The 22028-nt window shown below is 41.9% G+C and overlaps 2 protein-coding genes across 2 annotated transcripts; both read left to right on the forward strand.

Moving 5' to 3' along the window:
* The first annotated feature begins 1883 nt into the window (after positions 1-1883).
* On the forward strand, positions 1884-7365 carry LOC145903885 (kelch-like protein 3). The gene is made up of 13 exons (XM_082992070.1): positions 1884-2139; positions 2216-2322; positions 2374-2525; positions 2842-2974; positions 3097-3206; positions 3542-3658; positions 3910-4059; positions 4274-4408; positions 4666-4846; positions 5198-5299; positions 5426-5554; positions 5779-5919; positions 6268-7365. The coding sequence occupies exons 1-13, from the start codon at positions 1961-1963 to the stop codon at positions 6438-6440; spliced, it is 1809 nt and encodes a 602-aa protein (XP_082848196.1). The 5' UTR covers positions 1884-1960; the 3' UTR covers positions 6441-7365.
* Positions 7366-12619: 5254 nt separating this feature from the next.
* On the forward strand, positions 12620-18213 carry LOC145902787 (uncharacterized). The gene is made up of 2 exons (XM_082990887.1): positions 12620-13499; positions 15395-18213. The coding sequence occupies exons 1-2, from the start codon at positions 12620-12622 to the stop codon at positions 18211-18213; spliced, it is 3699 nt and encodes a 1232-aa protein (XP_082847013.1).
* The last annotated feature ends 3815 nt before the right edge of the window (positions 18214-22028 follow it).

Consider the following 22028-nt stretch of genomic DNA (forward strand, 5'->3'; position numbering starts at 1 on the left):
CAAAAAGATTGTATCCAGTGAAACAGTGGATTCCAGCAATGATTTTAAGCATTGTTTCTAACCAATTTGCACTTGCGGACCGACGAAGTTTTTCAAATCTTACCTAAAATGTAATAAGCCGAACACATTAGTAAAAATATTCTTTTGAAAAGGCAGAAAAATCTATTAAATGACAAAGAATGTATAGGCCTATTGAAGAGATCGGTAAAAAAGTAACGCCGACCGACGGTTGAGGAACACTGCTGTACTGTTTGTAAATTACTGACCTGTTCGTTCTTCGGTCAATAACAACAAAACATACATTTCTACAAAAGAATGTATCTATTTTTCTGACGTTTCACGTGTCCGAACGACTAGAGCACTAGGCTTTCTCAATATTTAAACTGGTAAACCTATTTTCTGTTTTCTGAAAGTGTATGTTGTTTGCATTCTTTCTTTTTTTAAGACTGACTTTATGCAATTTATCAAATTAAAAAATAATCCCACTGAAAACAACATATCCTAATACTCTATGATTTTGAAAAAGGATATCATTTTAATTCCTGTTCCTGTATGCGGCCGGTAAATAATTTCAAATTGTGACTGTTTGTGTGACGTTAATTCTTCCGGTCGTAAAGAAGACAATTGCCTCCCGGCCCCTGTTGTAGTCTTTGGAAGAATGACTAATGTCTAACCAGCAGGCAGTGTAATTAATAAACCCATTATAGTGTTTGTTTATTATCAAAAAGACAACAAAACTAAGTACCCAACTGGTTTGTTTTACAATTTACAGGCAAGAAATTCCATTCCTTTGTGTAGTAGGCCTAACTCAAAAAGCAGTGAGAAATGTTTATGTTAATTACAAATGTTTGTTACAGTGGTATAAAAATCTAATCAGCCTGAACATGCAGGTTTGATGTAATAATGTGTACTATAAAGCAATGGTTTTTAAACTGTTTATGGTAACGTCGTACTTGGATCCTCTGTATATGTGATATAATTATAGGGACATTAAATAGCAGTGATTGGAGTTGCATCATACAAATAACCGGGATTGTCCTTGCCTGGTGTTTTAAATCCAATAATACATGATATTTTTCATTTAAAGATACTGTGTCTGTGATACTGACCCAATAACGATATTTTTTAAGTACTGTAGGCTATGATGCATACCAATTTAAGGTTTTGTATTATTTTTGTTTCTTTAAAACTTTGAAGCAAAATCCACAAGAGTACCTAGTTCGAAGTGTCAAAAACAAAGTGGCATGTAATGTAAACATGCAAGCCATTGTTTTTAGTTGTAATAACATATGATCATAGATATGTATACATTTCTTCATATGGTCATAAGTTGCTGATTAATTTGGGTGAACAAACAAGTCAATTTTATAAGCTTGAAGAGAGTGCTACACAGCGAAATTCTAAGAACTGCAATTAATTTTTTTTTGCCAATGAATTAAACATTGGAAATTATATTCTTGCCTCTTAACACAGCAATACTATAGTCAGTCAATAACTATATATTGTAGTGTCATATTTGCTATTTACATCATATATACCGAAATATTTCTTAATTGATAAAACCTTTATGATAACCTGAGACAGTTTCACTGCACACCAATTTGAAACTCCCTGCTACAAAGATTTACATAGTAAAACATAGATTGAAAAAACTAAGATGAAATTTGCAAAATTTTATCATGCTAGAAAAATTAATTTCTATATTAATGGGTCAACATAAAAAATACTGGCTAGTTTGCTTGCCATCTACGCAATCACCGCTCACCATTGATGGAACTTTCAAACTTTGCAATATAAAAATTTTATAACCTTCTGACCTATGTTGCTAAATATTTAAAACCGTTTTGCGATGATAAGTCATGCAACAATGTTTTTACAGATATGAATTTACTAAGAGTTTTTCAGTAAAGACTGGTCCTAGGAAATCATCATGCTGTAGCTGACACACAAACCTGTCAAAATGATGACAATGAACTTTTTTGGGACCGAGCTCGAGTCATGCAGTGAGAGCACTGCTGCAGCTGCCTGTGTTGCTGCTGGGGGCACATCGGAAACTGGACGCATGCAGAGCAATGCTCAACAGTTTCGAAATGATGTTTACCCGAAAGAAGCCTTCTTTGCGATGAACAACTTAAGAAAGTATATGATAGCTTTCATAAGGAGTGTTTTAATATCAAACATTTTCTTGAACCAATTCTTTTGCAAATTTGTTTAGAAATCGAGTACTGTGTGATGTTATCCTTGAAGCTGGAGATGTTGAAGTAGCAGTGCACAAACTTGTATTGGCTTCTTGTTCCCCGTACTTCATGGCTATGTTCAATGGTATGCATGTCACTTGTTTTCTGATGTTCTTTACTAACCCTCTTTATGTAGGAAAAATGAGTGAAAGCAAAGCAGAAAGGGTTAAATTAAAAGGCATTGAGGGCAAGGCTTTGATTCAGCTTGTGGAGTATGTTTATACGGCCCAGATTGAAATTACTGAGGAAAATGTGCAAGCATTGCTTCCTGCTGCTAGCTTACTGGAAGTATGTGTTGTAATTTAATAAAAAAAAATTTTAGGTTCCCTGGCATGATAGTCAAGGTTGGAAAAAAGTGTCCCCTCCAGCTTGGCTGCAAAGCCTTGACTGCAATGACAGTGAACCTTAATCAAACACAGGAGCTGTGTAACTAAATGTATTTTTTTGTGTATATAATATACGACAGTTTATGAAAATACATGAAAAATATTCAGATAAATATTTTTTTATATAGCTTTCACTTTCATATTTATATGCATAGTTTTTGATATCATTTTAAAATGCTTTCTGTTTTGTCAGTTATGTTTATGTCTTTGTTTAACAGTTGACATTTGTTCGTGAATCCTGTTGCTGTTTTTTGCAATCTCAACTGCACCCCTCCAACTGTTTGGGAATCCGACAGTTTGCGGACATACATGCATGTTCAGACCTTCTCTCCCATGCCCGTTCATTTACAGGTTCATGTTTGAGTAATATTTAGAGTTTCCATTCTGCATTATGATAGAATAAAATAAAGTATTAATTTTGATAATTTTTGTATATTTTCATTCATACAGTTTAATTTTGGTTTTTTAATCAGAGCAACATTTTTCTGATGTTGTGCGGGGTGAAGAATTTCACAATTTAACATGTGAGCAAGTCTGTGAACTCATAAACAGTGACCAACTATCTGTTTCTTCTGAAGAAATGGTAAACGGTTATTTTTTAGTGTAAGGCTTTGTCGTGGTCTGGTTAAACTATATTACTAAGTGATTCATTTATAATTCAGGAGAAAACGGTTTTGTGCTTTTTTCATTGCTTTTTAAGTTCTGTTTGTATCAATAAATTTCTAATCTGAATGTACTTTCTACATTAAATCGAAAAGTAAGTTAATTTAGAAACTTTGTGTTATACTTATTTGCCAACCGTACTCAAGCAAAGGTATAGTTTCAGGTAAATACCTTGTTTAGTATCTTTTGCAATAATACCACTGGCCACAACAACACAAAAGTGTTGCAGACATGTCACAATTAATATGTTATTAGGTGTTTGAAGCAGTGGTTGGCTGGGTGCGAAGTGATCTTGCACATCGATCCCAATACATGCCCCGATTGTTGGAACATGTCCGCCTTCCACTTATGCCCAGTGACTACTTAGTAGAGGTAAGCTCTTTGTTGAATACAATGTAAAATCTTTGTATCTGCACCATTTATGCTGGCCTTACGCTTCAGATATCACCGTAAAATGAAATGCAATAAACAAAATAAACCAATACTGCGATCAATGCTCAACAGTTTTCCACAAATCTGTGGTTTTTTAGTAGTTGTTTGCCAACAAAATAGTTAAATAATAAAATAATGTATTGGTTTGTTGTTGTAACTATCAGCTAACTTCCTTGGCTTTTGTTTTATAGCGTGTGGAACAGGAGGTACTTGTTAAGAACAATGACCTCTGCAAAGACTTTTTGATTGAGGCAATGAAGTATCACCTCCTCAGTGCTGAACACAGAGCGACAATGAAAATACCTAGAACACGACCCCGGACACCTAAAGGAATGCCCAAGGTAATAAAATATTTTAAACTCCCCAGCAGTATTTTTTATTGACGCTTTACTACATTGTATCGGGTATACGGTTCGACATAAAAATGTCGGCATGAAATGTCTGTTTTGCTTAAATTTAGGGAAAATCTCGATAACGGTTTTCATAGATTACCACCATACTTTCAAAAATGTTTCGTGTAATCTATTTACTATTTACTGACTATTTTGTTTGTAGTGTTTGTATGTTGTGGGAGGACAAGCACCAAAGGCCATCCGATCTGTAGAATGTTACGACTTCAAAGACGACAGGTGGAGGCAAGTTTCTGAAATGACTTCACGTCGATGTAGGGCAGGCGTGGCGGTTTTCCAGGTAAGTCTGTCTTCCCATCGGTTTAGTGTTTGACAAGTTTATGTCTTGCTTGCGTTGTATCCACATTTGTCACCACTATGCCACCATACTTGCATGATCTTGGTTAAAGTAACAATCTCAATTAAAATGACAGTTTGCTGACAACGGACGTCCAAATGTTTGCAACCATCAGGCAATTGGCAATATTGGACAACTTTAGTGTTGGTGCCAAGATATAACCAAGTGCCTATGTATAACCAAGTATTGCTAAACTTCAGGGCTGCATATGGGCCGTGGGCGGTTTCAATGGATCATTGAGAGTTCGCACTGTGGACAAATACGACCCGCTGACGGACTGTTGGTCACCTGGTGCCACAATGGAAGCGAGGCGGTCGACATTGGGCGCAGCAGTCCTACATGATATGCTTTATGCTGTTGGCGGATTTGATGGCTCTACTGGTATGTGTGGGTGATCAGCACGCGCGATGTGCAACATGAAACATTTTCCGCCGACCTCGCAACTTTTATGCATTATTACCACCCAAATTAAACACAAAATGTGCATTTGCAAAATTCACTGTGCTCTCCTGGAGCTGTGCATTATTGTTACCGTGCATTCGGTCAAGCGCAACCACAATTTTTCAGTATATACTTAGTTTAGATATGACACATTTCTAATCGTCGCATATCAGCTCATCTTCATTCAACACCTATCAGCTCAATAAGTTTCCAAATAAACACGAGCAAGAGTCAGTATACTTAACACTGTTGTGTTGTATCACGTTGGTAACATCAGTCGTGTGTAAACAGGTCTCAACACTGCGGAAGTGTTTGACCCAAAGGTGGGTGAATGGCGATCAATCACCCCTATGAATACGCGCCGAAGCAGCGTCGGTGTAGCGGTGCTTGGAGGTATGTTACTTAATGAAAATGAACTATACTTTTAACTCTTATTGCCACATTTCAAAAGCACCAAGGTGTAGCTGTAGTGGTACGTCACACGTCTGTGTTCGTATGTTTAATATGGTTGTTGTTCAGGTTTGCTGTACGCTGTTGGCGGATACGACGGTGTGTCGCGCAACTGTCTGCTCTCCGTCGAATGCTTTTCCACTGTAACCAAAGCATGGTCGTTCGTTTCCGAGATGAGCACACGACGAAGCGGGGCTGGTAAAAAAATGCTGTTTACATAAGTAAAAACGTCGACGTGTTGGCGGACAAAAACGCATTTACATTGTCCAACTTTTAACATAATCGTTTTGTTTCTAGCCTAGATTACGATGTATCTCAAGTCCGAAATTGGCACGTTTACTTTTTGTGCTGCCCTTGGGCAGTTCTACATACAAAAATTGCTCAATATATAGAAAAAACACATTTGTAATTACGCGTTGCAGGCGTTGGTGTCGTGGACGGGTTGCTGTATGCAGTGGGTGGCCACGACGGTCCACTGGTGAAGAAGAGCGCTGAAGTTTACAATCCCGCCACCAACAGCTGGTGCCCAATCAGTGACATGAACATGTGCCGACGTAATGCAGGTAATGCATACTGGTGCAGACAAGTGACATATCCAATATTTCCATAAAGAATATCAGAGGGACAACATCTATTTGTTCTCTGCCATTTTCGGCTTTATGTTGTGTGGATTTTCTGTGTAAATTCGACATGACAATTATTAAAAAATGCATGCTGTCTTGTATAAAAAAAGAAGTATGCAAAGGATGTATCTGTATTTTACAACAATTGGGGCTTGAAATATAATTTACCAAAAGACCCACCGTCTACTTACCAATATGTGTGCTTGCCCTCGCGCGTTTACTAAACATTGACTCGCCTGATATCGCACGATATTGCCTTAAAAATTACCATGCGTTTTTTTTTATCAGGGGTGGCTTCGGTCAACGGCCTTCTCTACGTGGTCGGTGGCGACGACGGCTCGTGTAACCTCGTGTCAGTCGAATATTACAACCCTCGCACCGATTCCTGGACCCTTCTTCCCACCACTATGAGTACGGGTCGTTCCTACGCTGGCGTGGCGGTCGTCGATAAGCTTCTGTGACGTGGCAGAGCGTGACAACTGGTCGTGTTCGGTCTGTTAGAGGGCCACCGTGCAATAACCTTGCTATGCCATGAACACTCGAAAGTATGCTGGTATGGGACAAGGTCCCAATGCAACTGTGATCTGTTGAACAAAAACGAGATTTTTGTCGCTTGAGTTGAGGTAAATTAACAAATGGTGTTGTTTCTCATCAGTCACCATGTTTTCCTCCGCAAGTTCGATGGGATCTGAAGTCATATTTTCATAAAAAAAAGTCTTTGCAACTGGGAACAAGTTGAATTAAAAAAACTGTTCTCCCACTCAACCGACCGCTAGACCATTCTTTTTGCTGGTTGATCTTTTCTTACGTGCAAACGAAATCAAAATATCACAAAATGGTGCGTCGGATTCGGGTGTAATTCATGTAATCACATTCACCTTTAATGATCCCTTACAACGACAGCAGTTAATTTGTCCATATTTTGTTGCCATGACGCAAACATTGGAATATCATATAAGGCTAAATAACCGCCTCCCATGTTTCCACAACAGTGTTACGTGTCGACTGAAAGCAAGTACTCCTGAGCTGTTATTTTCTTTTAGTCAAACTGGATTGTTGTTTTTTGCCTTTTATGAAGAAGCTCGTTTTCCGAGAGTGGCGCTTTGCGCATGTTAGGTACACACATACCTGTCTCTTACTTTTTTTAGTTTCATTCCCGCTTCTCGCTGTGACATTCCTTCTCCGCACGTGGGCGCTAAGGGGACGCTAACGTGATTTCTGTGAAATCTCCTTATACCCACAATGCCCCCGGGACGCAGCGATTATGCCTTTTTCGTTTGAAATAATAACAGTATCTTGGTATCTTCTCCTTTCTATTTCTGCTCCGCTGTTTTACGAAATTCCGTTTGCGGCGTCGTCTCGTCATGTCCCAAAATACACAGTGGCGTTGAGAAAACAAGTGTTGTTTGAGTTTTGGCGCAGGGAATGCGATGTTTAATTAATTCCATGAAACTTTATTTTATGCTGGCCGATTTACCCATCATAAATCATTTAATGTTTTATTTATGCGACGAGACATTAATAACTTTTTCTATACATAGTGGAGCTCGGTTTATCTGGAAATGTTTACAACAAAAACAGTTAGTCTGGATATTCGCCATTTTCTGATATAAGTTGCCCTTTTTACGTGCAAAAAAGCCATAATATTGGAGAACTGCAGCTCTTTCCCTTTTTACATCTCGTTATACGGGTTTGGAGAGATTTTCCTGCTTTGTATTTTATTTATTCACAATAACCACCGTAGAGTCAATTACCTGCTTAACTGCATTGTTCTGTACAGTCTACAACATGTCAAATCGAACCTCAATCATTGCTGCGCGTATGACGTCGGTTTATCCAATGCTTCTAAACGTGTAAGAAAAGAGTTTCAAAATTTTTTTAAAGTTGTTATTGACCCCACGTTTGCTCGAATGCTGGCAAAAAAATTTCCATGGACTTGGACCTGCTCAAAGAAGTACCTTATATTGTAATTGAATAACTATCATTGAATAATTAAGTGTGTCTTAAAAATATGGCACATGAAAACACGTTTTATAAAGAGCTCTTGCCACGTTTGCGAACCGGAAACATCTGTGAGCGCGTCGCAAAGTTGCTGGAACGTGTCTTCTGAATACGCGGGGAATAAAACGCCGGCTTACGAACTTCGACCGACGTTAACTTTTGGGGCGTCGCCTCCTTAGCGATGTTGATTCGTTCGCGACAGTTTAAAGTACGTGCGACGGCGGCGACCAACTTGCTTGTCGCAATAAATCTGATTGAAAATTCCGCCTACTTGTTCTGTGGACGCCCTGTTCCCAAATATCAATGTTCCCGCTGACAAGTGTTTGGTGATCGGAGTCCGCATTGTTCCAAAGTGGGGCGGACCGTGCTCCGTTTGCGTTGTGCGGCGTGTCCCACCTGCGCACATTGATTGTGCGCTTGTCGTTTATTTGGTGACCCGAAATACACGCCTGGAACAATTCCAACGCTCCTTTTTGATAAAACACAGTTAATTTTTTTCGTTAATATATTGAATTGATAAGTATACACGCGAAAAGCATTGTTGTTTTGTTAGTTTTGAAAGAAAAAGACAACTTTTGAATTCGAAAACACATTTAAACATACAGTATATAACCTATATAGCTGTTAACAATATGGTTTTTGAAATATAACTAATGTGCTTATGTTGTATCTGTGCCAATGTAGATATTGCAAAAAAAAGACATCGTGATTTAAACCACTCCATATTGATAGCTAAACTGTACATCAGTAGGGTAATTAATTTTAAAGACATGCACTCTTTTAAGAATTTAAGCACTAACGGAAACATAATATTACTAAACGGAACATTTGTCAACAATAAAGTAAAAAAGTTAAAATTATCAAAGAAGAAAATTTGACAAAAATTCGTACGTTTAGTAATATTTTTGAAAACGTGAATACGCCCTTTTCCCTTACCCCATGTTTACCGCGTAGGTATATAGATGACGGTTGTCAATTTTAAGTGAAGGCAATGTGCCCTTCTCTTGCACGCTGTTGGCTATTTGCCTTCTCTTATCTCTATTTGCGAAAAGTCGGGCGTCACCCAAGTCGATAATGTTCGGAGGAACTTTCATTTTATAAGTTGTGGGAACTGCTCTGTTAACAACGTCCGCCTGGAAAACAAATCTCGCTGCCGCTCATAAAGATCGCCTTTGACAAACGACCAGTAACCTTTATGTGGCAAAAGACTAACAAAAGAACAATCCTGAATTTTTTTTTAATAACGCAAGTGGGACATTTTTCATCTCCACGAGTTTTATTCAACGATAAAAAAAAAAGAAATATATTCAACCGTTGATTTTCCTGAAGAAAACGCCTATAACAATACTTTGACATCAGCAAGCTAAGTGTAAAAACAGTTTTTGCAACTGTCTAAGAAACTTTCGTTTCAGGTTAAAATCTTTCAGTCTTCTTTAATTAGACATATATATTTCGCTTCGTTAAATGCATCATCAGTGACTATAAAAGCAAATTAAGAATTACGTTCAGGGCCAAATTGCAACAGAATGGGAAATGATTCCCAGAATAAATTCTCAAACAGTTTTTGCACGAGATAAATTCAAAATAACACACGTAAAACCAATACTTTTATGCCTATTGAATTCAAAGCATTTTTATCAGTGTTTTCTTTTATAAACCGCAATTACAAAAGGAAATGTAAACGGGCCGTTAACTTTTTCGCTTCAGCTATGAACAAGATATTTAACAAAAGATGGTGGGCGGTCCACGACAGGCCTTTCTCGTTGACGAATTTTTTGTCTTTCTTACGTTGGAACACAATAGCGGACTGAACGTATAAATTGTGCGGTTTCGTAAAACTTTGCAATAAGTTTCGTTGAGGATTGGAAGTCAGGGTGCGATCTATACGTGTAGGAAACGACTACGCGCTAGTTTTTTTACACTTATCGCTTTTACAACAAAGTATTGGCCCGTTTAAGATGAAAATATTGGATTTAAGGCAAAAGATATGAAAAATATATGTTTGTTGAGAGCACAGCATGATCGATTTAATTGTTTTTTTTTTCAAAAAAAAACGCTACATGAGAAGATTAAAAACACGTTTCAAATTGATTTATAATTCTGAAGATAAATTCACTGGCCCATGGCAGAAAAGATTGATATGTTTTGCCAATGTTACAAATTATTTATTAGTGTGAGAAATATTTGTGCGGTTTCATTATTCCAACAAAAAGGAAAAGAAGTAATTTGCTTTTGTTTTACAGGAAAAGGTAACGATGGCAATTTTAAAACTCACAATTTTGGCCATTCTGCTTGTGGCAGCAGCCGCAGCTCCTGTTGGTAAGTTTTTACAGGACAATTAATTTGCATTATTATCAACATTAATTCCCAGCGCTTGTGTTTTTCCCAAGTTGTGCTTTAAAGTGTTTTGTTTAAAATAATATTTTGCGAGTAAATAAATTGTTAAAATGTTAAATTATTGTTAATTTTTATACAATTGCAGAAAAGCGAGACAAAGAAGACGACCAAGGTTTGTTTTGACAATTCCCGTTTTTCACAAATAACAAGTTTACAAAAGATTTTAAAAATAGAAACTGTAAGGAATAAAATTCTGCTGTTGTTGATTAAAAAGATATTTAAAGGAAAAGTATAATTTCGTTAAGTTTGGATCCATAACACAGAAAGCTAGTGTTCTGTGTAACACAAAAAATATGTAAACCGCCAGAAGACAAAATGACAAAATCTATCACTCCTCTTCTAATGCTACTTTAATGCAAAACCTGATCTAAATGCATGTTTCTTTCAGAATTAGACAAAAAGTGGGTTTATCCAGTACAAGTGCCAAGTTGGAATTGGGGCCACCCGCAAATAGTGCCGTACCATTTTGGTGGACAAGGTCAATCGCAGGCCCAATCCCAGGGACAAGGACACGGTGGACAAGGCCAGTCACAAGGACAATCCCAGGGACAAGGCCACGGTGGACAAAGCCAGTCACAAGGACAATCCCAGGGACAAGGCCACGGTGGACAAGGTCAGTCGCAGGGCCAATCCCAGGGACAAGGACACGGTGGACAAGGCCAATCGCAGGGTCAATCCCAGGGACAAGGACACGGTGGACAAGGTCAGTCGCAGGGTCAATCCCAGGGACAAGGACACGGTGGACAAGGCCAATCGCAGGGCCAATCGCAGGGACAAGGACACGGTGGACAAGGTCAGTCGCAGGGCCAATCGCAGGGACAAGGCCACGGTGGACAAGGTCAGTCGCAGGGCCAATCCCAGGGACAAGGACACGGTGGACAAGGCCAATCGCAGGGTCAATCCCAGGGACAAGGACACGGTGGACAAGGCCAATCGCAGGGTCAATCCCAGGGACAAGGACACGGTGGACAAGGCCAATCGCAGGGCCAATCGCAGGGACAAGGACACGGTGGACAAGGTCAGTCGCAGGGCCAATCGCAGGGACAAGGCCACGGTGGACAAGGCCAATCGCAGGGTCAATCCCAGGGACAAGGACACGGTGGACAAGGCCAATCGCAGGGCCAATCGCAGGGACAAGGACACGGTGGACAAGGTCAGTCGCAGGGCCAATCGCAGGGACAAGGCCACGGTGGACAAGGCCAATCGCAGGGTCAATCCCAGGGACAAGGACACGGTGGACAAGGCCAGTCACAGGGTCAATCCCAGGGACAAGGACACGGTGGACAAGGCCAGTCACAGGGTCAATCCCAGGGACAAGGACACGGTGGACAAGGTCAGTCGCAGGGCCAATCCCAGGGGCAAGGACACGGTGGACAAGGTCAGTCTCAGGGACAATCCCAGGGACAAGGACACGGTGGACAAGGTCAGTCGCAGGGCCAATCCCAGGGGCAAGGGCACGGTGGACAAGGTCAGTCTCAGGGACAATCCCAGGGACAAGGACACGGTGGACAAGGTCAGTCGCAGGGCCAATCCCAGGGGCAAGGGCACGGTGGACAAGGTCAGTCGCAGGGCCAATCCCAGGGGCAAGGACACGGTGGACAAGGTCAGTCTCAGGGACAATCCCAGGGACAAGGACACGGTGGACAAGGTCAGTCTCAGGGACAATCCCAGGGACAAGGACACGGTGGACAAGGTCAGTCTCAGGGACAATCGCAGGGACAAGGACACGGTGGACAAGGTCAGTCGCAGGGCCAATCCCAGGGGCAAGGACACGGTGGACAAGGTCAGTCTCAGGGACAATCCCAAGGACAAGGACACGGTGGACAAGGTCAGTCTCAGGGACAATCCCAAGGACAAGGACACGGTGGACAAGGTCAGTCTCAAGGACAATCCCAGGGACAAGGACACGGTGGACAAGGGCAGACTCAGGGACAATCCCAGGGACAAGGCATTTGGGGACAAGGCCAGTCTCAGGGACAATCACAAGGACAGGGAATTTGGGGACAAGATCAGTCTCAGGGACAAATCCAGGGACAATCTCAAATAGGAGGTTGGCAAGGCCAGAAACAAGGCCAATGGCAAGGTAATTACGGAAGTTCTGGACACAGACAGATACAAAAGCAGTCGCAGCAACAAGGTCAATCACTTGCAAAGCGTTTGTTTGGTTTCCAACATCAATTTCAAGCCCAAAGTCAGTGGGGTAGAGGAGGACACCAATCACAGGCCCAAGCACAAAGTCAGCATGGACACAGCGGTTCTCAATCCCAATCCCAAAGTCAATCTCAGTCAGGAGGAGGTCGCGGATCCCAGCATCAGGTTCAAGTACAAATGGGCTTCGGTCACGGCGGCGGCGGCGGCGGCGGTTTCCAAATGCAATCCCAGCACCAACACCAGTATTACAAGCGTGGAGGACAGTTACAGACGCAAATGCAGCGACAGGCTGGAAGAAGAGGACGTCAAAGGCAATCCCAGGCCCAAATCCAAAGCGGAAGAAATGGATTTCAGGGTCAAGCACAAAGTCAATCCCAACACGGCAGAGGAGGTTTCCAAGGGCAATCTCAGAGTCAAATCCAACATGGCAGAGGAGGTTTCCAAGGGCAATCTCAGAGTCAAATCCAACATGGCAGAGGAGGCTTCCAAGGACAGGCTCAGAGTCAAGTCCAACATGGCAGAGGAGGTTTCCAAGGACAGTCTCAGAGCCAAGTCCAACACGGCAGAGGAGGCTTTCAAGGGCAGTCTCAGAGTCAAATCCAACACGGCAGAGGAGGCTTCCAAGGACAGTCTCAGAGTCAAGCCCAACATGGCAGAGGAGGCTTCCAAGGACAGGCTCAGAGTCAAGTCCAACATGGCAGAGGAGGTTTCCAAGGACAGTCTCAGAGCCAAGTCCAACATGGCAGAGGAGGTTTCCAAGGACAATCTCAAAGTCAAATCCAACACGGCAAAGGAGGCTTCCAAGGACAGTCTCAGAGTCAAATCCAACATGGCAGAGGAGGTTTCCAAGGGCAATCTCAAAGTCAAACCCAACACGGCAGAGGAGGTTTCCAAGGACAGTCTCAGAGTCAAGTCCAACATGGCAGAGGAGGTTTCCAAGGGCAAGCCCAAAATCAGATCCAGCATTAGTTGTGAGTGCAAATCTAAAATACAACTTTTCACAATAATAAAAATACTTTTCTTTCAGAGTTCATCCTGACGAGATCTGTTACTCCAAAAACGATACTCTACGAATTGTTTTGCTTTTTGTGTAATAAACCACGCATACTCTTTGCCTTCACTCATTACTCAACCATATATTTACAGTTATATCAGATAGTTTTCATGTCACATATATGCGCTTGTGAAAAGCGTATAATATTTTCAGAAATATGGCGTGCAGTTCCACAATTTCCTCGTTAGATGTGTGTTTGTTATTCTAGCGGTAAACAATGCCACGAAGTACAAAGTTTTGGGGTTGTGATCTTAAATTAAAAGCTTTGGAAAATTTCCCGAAAAAAGTACGTAACTTTAATACCTTATATTGATTTTGGTGATTTCGTATCCAGTCTCGTTTAAGACACAGATCTACATTGACCCAGCCTGTGTTATTATAATTCATTCCAGATGAATTATAATTCGAGTTTTCCAGAAGTTTGCTTATAAATAGAAACATCAAAATTATGTTAAAACTGCGTTGAAGTGAATTTTTAGGCCATCTGTGTTTCGCCCGTTTAATGAGCAAACGAAAGTTCCCATTCGTCGCCAAATCGCTTCTCACAGATTTGCAAGAGTTTAATTTCAGTAAAGAAAAGATTGCTTTAAGTTCACAAATTATCATAGCATGAAAATTATAAACACGGATCAAATTCTTTGAAAATGTTATAGCCATGTTTCTTAAAGTAGTTAAAAATTATACAAACCTGTTTGGTAAAACCTCAACTGAACCAAGTAAGGACCTGCGCAGTGGGACGACCCTGCCAATCACGTGATTGCATAAAACCAAGCTGCGTTGTCCGAACCATCCATCAACAATATTAAACTACGAAACGACTAATTTTAGTTTAATCCGTTTAATTCAAGTTTTAAAAAAACTTAAAAAGTTTTTTATCACCACACAACGCGTGAAAAGGACGTGCCATGTGATAAATTTTTGGGTGCGTGGTTGTCGTTTTTGCTTCATGACCTTACAATAACCTGTAATTAACAGTTAAAATTTAAACGGATCCCAATGGTTTATGGTGTAATCGAGGGTTCGCTGCGGTTTACGAAACGGGCGGTGTCGCATCTTGAAACAAAGCTTTTCATTTGTGGCATGGCCGTAATCACTTGTCAATAAATCTGAAACGATAAACTTCTTCTGCGACAGTTTCCAATGTTGTCCGACCTGTGTTTAACAAGTCGGGTCGCTTGTGTATTTTTCCATCAAATCAGGGCGTCGCCTCACGAGTTTATTCGACCAAGTAATCAGGATCTCCAAGTTTTGTATTCCCTTCACAAACATTACGTGTCCTCCCCATTCGTCCGGATCGGTGATATAAATGCTTGTAACCCAGGTCTTAAAATTAGTTTCAGAATGGCTATGAGCTGAAAACTATTGGACTGAGAAGAGCTGTGAGTTTTACGGTTACGTCCAAAAGTATTGCAGAGCAATGAAAAATAGTTTGATTAGAGCTAAGTGAAAATCTATTTCAAGAATATATTGATTCGTGTTATTAAATTTGGGAAAATGCCCCGAAAACATATTAACAACAAATGCTTTTCGTACAGCAAAGTTGTAAATGACATACGATTTTTCTTAAATTTTTGTTCTGAAAAGATTTTTGAAGATTTGGTCAGCATGTTTCGAGCATTGATCGCCGTGTGCTTATTTGTAGCAATAACGGCTGCTCCACTTGAAGTTAAGCGCAGAGTGGATGCGTTTGGTAAGTAAATAGTTATAATTATATGGTACAGATGACATTGCTCATCCTTTTGCCCAGCAAACATTTGAGTTTGAATAAATATTTGGTTAGACTATTTGTAAATGATTTCCGGAATCTTTTAGATGCGAAAAACCTACTCGTCCAGCTGAGGTCGTATCAAGCGCAACAACAAAGTCAGTCCCAATCAAACCATGGCGGCGCTGGGGCTCAATCCCAGTCACAAGGTCAATCCCAATCAAACAACGGTGGATGGGGCAGCCAGTCTCAGAACCAAGGACAGTCCCAGTCAAACCATGGTGGATCAGGCGGCCAGTCTCAGACCCAAGGACAGTCTCAAGGCCAATGGAATAAACGTGGCTACCAAAGTCAAGGTCAGTCGCAGTCCCAAACAAACAACGGTGGATATGGCGGCCAGTCTCAAAACCAAGGACAGTCCCAATCAAACCATGGCGGCGCTGGGACTCAATCCCAATCACAAGGTCAATCCCAATCAAACAACGGTGGATGGGGCAGCCAGTCTCAGAACCAAGGACAGTCCCAATCAAACCATGGCGGCGCTGGGACTCAATCCCAGTCACAAGGTCAATCCCAATCAAACAACGGTGGATGGGGCAGCCAGTCTCAGAACCAAGGACAGTCCCAATCAAACAACGGTGGATGGGGCAGCCAGTCTCAGAACCAAGGACAGTCCCAATCAAACAACGGTGGATGGGGCGGCCAGTCTCAGAACCAAGGACAGTCCCAATCAAACAACGGTGGATGGGGCGGTCAGTCTCAGAACCAAGGACAGTCCCAGTCAAACCATGGTGGATCAGGCGGCCAGTCTCAGACCCAAGGACAGTCTCAAGGTCAATGGAATAAACGTGGCTACCAAAGTCAAGGTCAGTCGCAGTCCCAAACAAACAACGGTGGATGGGGCAGCCAGTCTCAGAACCAAGGACAGTCCCAATCAAACAACGGTGGATGGGGCGGTCAGTCTCAGAACCAAGGACAGTCCCAAACAAACAACGGTGGATGGGGCAGCCAGTCTCAGAACCAAGGACAGTCCCAATCAAACAACGGTGGATGGGGCGGTCAGTCTCAGAACCAAGGACAGTCCCAATCAAACAACGGTGGATGGGGCGGTCAGTCTCAGAACCAAGGACAGTCCCAATCAAACAACGGTGGATGGGGCGGTCAGTCTCAGAACCAAGGACAGTCCCAATCAAACAACGGTGGATGGGGCAGCCAGTCTCAGAACCAAGGACAGTCCCAGTCAAACCATGGTGGATCAGGCGGCCAGTCTCAGTCCCAAGGACAGTCCCAGTCAAACCATGGTGGATCAGGCGGCCAGTCTCAGACCCAAGGACAGTCTCAAGGTCAATGGAATAAACGTGGCTACCAAAGTCAAGGTCAGTCGCAGTCCCAAACAAACAACGGTGGATATGGTGGACAGTCTCAGAACCAAGGACAGTCCCAAACAAACAACGGTGGATGGGGCGGCCAGTCTCAGAACCAAGGACAGTCCCAAACAAACAACGGTGGATGGGGCAGCCAGTCTCAGAACCAAGGACAGTCCCAATCAAACAACGGTGGATGGGGCGGTCAGTCTCAGAACCAAGGACAGTCCCAATCAAACAACGGTGGATGGGGCGGTCAGTCTCAGAACCAAGGACAGTCCCAGTCAAACCATGGTGGATCAGGCGGTCAGTCTCAGAACCAAGGACAGTCCCAGTCAAACCATGGTGGATCAGGCGGCCAGTCTCAGACCCAAGGACAGTCTCAAGGTCAATGGAATAAACGTGGCTACCAAAGTCAAGGTCAGTCGCAGTCCCAAACAAACAACGGTGGATATGGTGGACAGTCTCAGAACCAAGGACAGTCCCAAACAAACAACGGTGGATGGGGCAGCCAGTCTCAGAACCAAGGACAGTCCCAATCGAACAACGGTGGATGGGGCGGTCAGTCTCAGAACCAAGGACAATCCCAATCAAACAACGGTGGATGGGGCGGTCAGTCTCAGAACCAAGGACAGTCCCAATCAAACAACGGTGGATGGGGCGGTCAGTCTCAGAACCAAGGACAGTCCCAATCAAACAACGGTGGATATGGTGGCCAGTCTCAGAACCAAGGTCAGTCCCAATCAAACAACGGTGGATGGGGCGGTCAGTCTCAGAACCAAGGACAGTCCCAATCGAACAACGGTGGATGGGGCGGTCAGTCTCAGAACCAAGGACAGTCCCAATCAAACAACGGTGGATGGGGCGGTCAGTCTCAGAACCAAGGACAGTCCCAATCAAACAACGGTGGATGGGGCGGTCAGTCTCAGAACCAAGGACAGTCCCAATCAAACCATGGCGGCGCTGGCGCTCAATCCCAGTCACAAGGTCAATCCCAGGCCAACCACGGCGGCGGTGGCCAATCCCAATCCCAAGGACAGTCTCAAGTTAACGCAGGGCATGGTGCCCAATCACAATCCCAATCCCAGCATCATGCCCAAGGTAAAGTCAAGCGTGGCTTTCAGCATCAACAGCAGGGTCAAACACAAGTATCCATAAGCAAGGGCGATGCACAAATAGACATCCAGCACCAATCCCAGTCGCAGAGTCAAATAGGAGCCGGTTCACAGAGTCAATCTCAAAGTCAGTCTCAAGGGCAAATTAATAATTCAAACCCCCCTCCGCCTCCCCCACCGCCCCCGCAAAACCCACCGCCACCACCCCCGCCACCTCCTAAGCCAGAAAGCCCTAAACCACCTCCTGAGTCCCCTCACGGCTCCAAGGGTTCTAAAGATTCACACAAGGGGTCCAAAGATTCACACAAGGGGTCTAAAGATTCACACAAGGGGTCTAAAGATTCACACAAGGGTTCTAAAGATTCACACAAGGGGTCTAAAAATTCACACAAAGGGTCCAAAGATTCACACAAAGGGTCCAAAAATAAGAGCTCCAAAAAGCATTAAGCATTAAATATACACGTTTTGTTAGCAACCACCGCCAAACGATTTCTAGCTGTAAATGGGCATATTTCAAAAAACAAAATATAATTCTTTCCTATGTTTGTGTTTAAAATGTTGTTTTTTTATGACAGGATCACACTAAGTGTGTGGAATGGATGTGCATGCCGGAATGACAACCTCTATCACCTTTTAATCCTTCTCGTAATTTTGTAGCAGTTTCAAGTCCCCATAGGTGGCCACTGACTTCATAGCGGCGTAGGAATCATGCATGTGGTGTAGTTCATTTCGATGAAATGCATGTTTATGTTAAATTTCCACGAAAAGCGCTACTTGAAATAAGTGATCGACTTTAGTGCTTTACAGCGCAGCCCTTTGCACACATCTTTTTCCTCATGTCAAAAATTATTTGCACATTTCTTTGATGTACTCAATCTTTGCTTGCGTACACAGGGAGCACATCTGCATTTTATATCTGTTCAAATGAATTCTGACGGAGCATACTTTTGTTTTTGAATAATTCTGATGTAATGCGTGTTTTATACTGTAGTACATGCCTGTGGAATCAATAAAATCGGTTGCATTTTACGGCAGTTTATTTTCATTATCAAAAGCGAAGAAAGATGATTCTCAAAAACATTAATTATTTGCACAAAAAATGGTCCGTTGTGCTTCATTGAGTTGGTTATACTTTGTGTTAGATGCAAACCTCGCTTGCAGACGTAAAAATGCAAATTCAGAGACTTCAGCTTGGTAACACGGTTGTCTTGCTTTAACATTCTGGCTTCACGGTAATAGTAACATGGTTTTCATATTTTGATTTTTTACTGTTTAGAAATATTGGATTTTAATGAGGATTTTTTGATCAGAGGCGTAATTTATGTTTCCATGTCGCGAGTTTTGACCATGTATTTGGGCCATGTGACCAAATATGGAAGTGTCGAAAATGAGGCAGGCCGAGTACTTGACCAAAACGGCTGAATTTTTGGGCCATTAAAATAGGTGGTCTTTAACTGACTTTGGCCAAGTAATTTTTGTGCCATGCCATAACTGCAGCAGGGTTTGGTAGCTTTTTGCGCAGTAAACAGCAGTTTTTTTAATTACTTTAACGCGCGTAAGCATTGTGTTTAAATGAATGTCCTCAGTTACTCCAAGCCTCCGCAGATCGCTTTTGTTGTGAATATATATCTTTTTTGATTGGTAGCAATTGGCGTTTTATTACTTTGCAAGTGGATTATATGGGCTTTTCTCATCCTTTTATGCATGGGTGTTATATTCAACTGCAGTTTTTAAATGTAACCTTTCAATAGTAAGTTTTGTGCATAAATTTAGCCTAGAAAGTGGACAAGAGTGCTGTGGATGCATTGATAACCAAATGAAAGTTTTTGCATGTTCATGCAATGTATGGTAGTACAAATTGGTGAACACAATAGCTTTTTCCACGGTCTAGATAACTGCATCAGATTAGTTAACTAATAGCTTTGGAGATGAAACACATTCAATGAATTTTTCATTTAATTAGATCCACAGCTAGCACAATGACTAACTGTTGTGGAAATGCATTTAATTAGTTTATGCAAGAAAGTGACCTAAAACAGGGTTCTGGAAGATTACATTACCCTTGTGAAGATCCACAAACACCCTTACAAAAGTTCTGCTGCAGCACCAGGATTTTAAGTTGTGGTCTGACAAGCAAGGACTGTGACAACGTGTTCGGACCATTTTCTTTATTTTTTTCAACAAGTAAAGGACAATGGAAAACATTCATAATTTTGTCCAGCTATGCACTTGTATTGTAGTAATCAGTTCCAATGATTCTCAAATATCTGTAAGATTGACAGTGGTTGTTTTTCATTATTAGTAATAAAAGTCTAATTAAACATACCTCTTGTGTTGTTTGGAAGCACTTTGTCAATCTGTTTTCAAGGTTGAACCATATTGCACTGGGCACAAATTTGGAAAAAAATATGGAAGGACACCAAAACAACCACCACACAGTTCCAATCCAACCTTTTTTGTGCCACAAGCGTCCGAGGTCCGACAGAGACGATTTGTCAGGTTTTCGCACTTTCACAATCCCCGCGACACATTCAATGAAGGGCGAAAACCTGTTACGCTCAAATGCGTTTGCGACATGGAAACCCGACCCGTTTTTGGACGAAAACGTATAACATGGACCAAACATTTTGGGCTAGGCCAAATTAAGTCGAACATGAATTGCTTTTTTCAAATACTTCAAAATAAGCATACAACCAACCCACTATTTCGCGTCTTTTGTGAGCGTTTTTAGTCTTCGTTGTTTACACGTTTTAGGTGGGTAAACTAATGTGTATATAGTTCTTGCTATGGATTGTTCTCAAGAAAAAGTGAATCATGTTTTAGCACTGGGTTCATGTTGCACCCTATTCGGATGTCGTGCAAACCTAACTAAAATTCCCGTCAGTCAAGAGAAATACTGCTGTGTCGAGTGTGCGGTATTGGTTTATGTGACGGGCGACTGCTAATAAAATGGATTAGGGCGTAGTCTATCGCAAAAATTTGCTACAATATTCGGTCATCCGTTAGTTGCGGGTTAGGCTGCGCCAATGCAGATAATTGAGTTAACCTTTATTAAGTACTACGGAAATGCCAGCCTTTTCCTCCCAGCCTGTAAATTTCGTGACCTTTGAGGAAAATATACAAATAGATTTGTATTGGATTATGAGGCGTTATTTCTAGTTTGCAGAATTAGTGGAAACATACTGTGTGATTTGTTATTTTACTGATAGACAGCACAGTATGAGGAAAGTGCTGTTCATCTTGTTGTGCGGAACAGTGTGGTTTTCCACAACCAAGGCGTTGATATCCGGTAAGTCAAACTATACCCAGGTTTATTGTAAAACAGCCACTGATAAAATATGTTGTTGCAATTAATATAGATGCTACACAAAAGAAAACCATATGGAACAAACGGCATATCTCTGCAGTCAGTCACTACGGTTACAACGGGCAACAGCAGTTCAACGAATTTCAACAAACAAGTAAACTTCCACCACTCACTACAAGGCAAACCACTACAACTCGTTCGATTTCGGCTACGACCTGGTCGTGTCCTACAACCACAACAACTGAACGTTTTTCCCTTATAACTTGTCTGTGTCGAATACCAAAACAACCAAGACCAACTAAACCAAAACCCAGACCAACCAGGCCAACATGGTCAAGACCAACTCGACCAACTCGACCAACTCGACCAACTCGACCAACTCGACCAACTCGACCAACTCGACCAACTCGACCAACTCGACCAACTCGACCAACTCGACCAACTCGACCAACTCGACCAACTCGACCAACCTGGACAAGACCAACAAAACCAAGACCAACAAAACCAAGACCAACAAAACCAAGACCAACAAAACCAAGACCAACAAAACCAAGACCAACAAAACCAAGACCAACCTGGACAAGGCCAACAAAACCAAGACCAACCAGGCCACGACCAACACCACAAAGACCGAACAGGCCCAAATCCCCCAAAACTAGAAAACCAACCAAAAAGTCTCCAAAAAGCTCAAGGTCAAGAACGTCTTCGCGAAAATCTACAAATAAAACCACGAAGTCATCAAAAGGTAGAAGATCACCCAAATCAAAGAAGAAATCGTCGAAGTCTGGTCGCAAATACAGGAAGAGTCACAGTGGTTCGCGGAGCCCAAAGTACCACAAATGGAGAAGAAGCTCTTAAATCAAAACATGTGCAAATGTAGTTTGTTGTGAAAAGACTGTAGAGTCGGAGCTTTTGTAGTATGCTAGAAACATAATTATTTGCTAACAAGAATTGT

Source organism: Ascidia mentula, chromosome 5 (assembly GCF_947561715.1).
Source record: "Ascidia mentula chromosome 5, kaAscMent1.1, whole genome shotgun sequence".
NCBI lineage: Eukaryota > Metazoa > Chordata > Ascidiacea > Phlebobranchia > Ascidiidae > Ascidia > Ascidia mentula.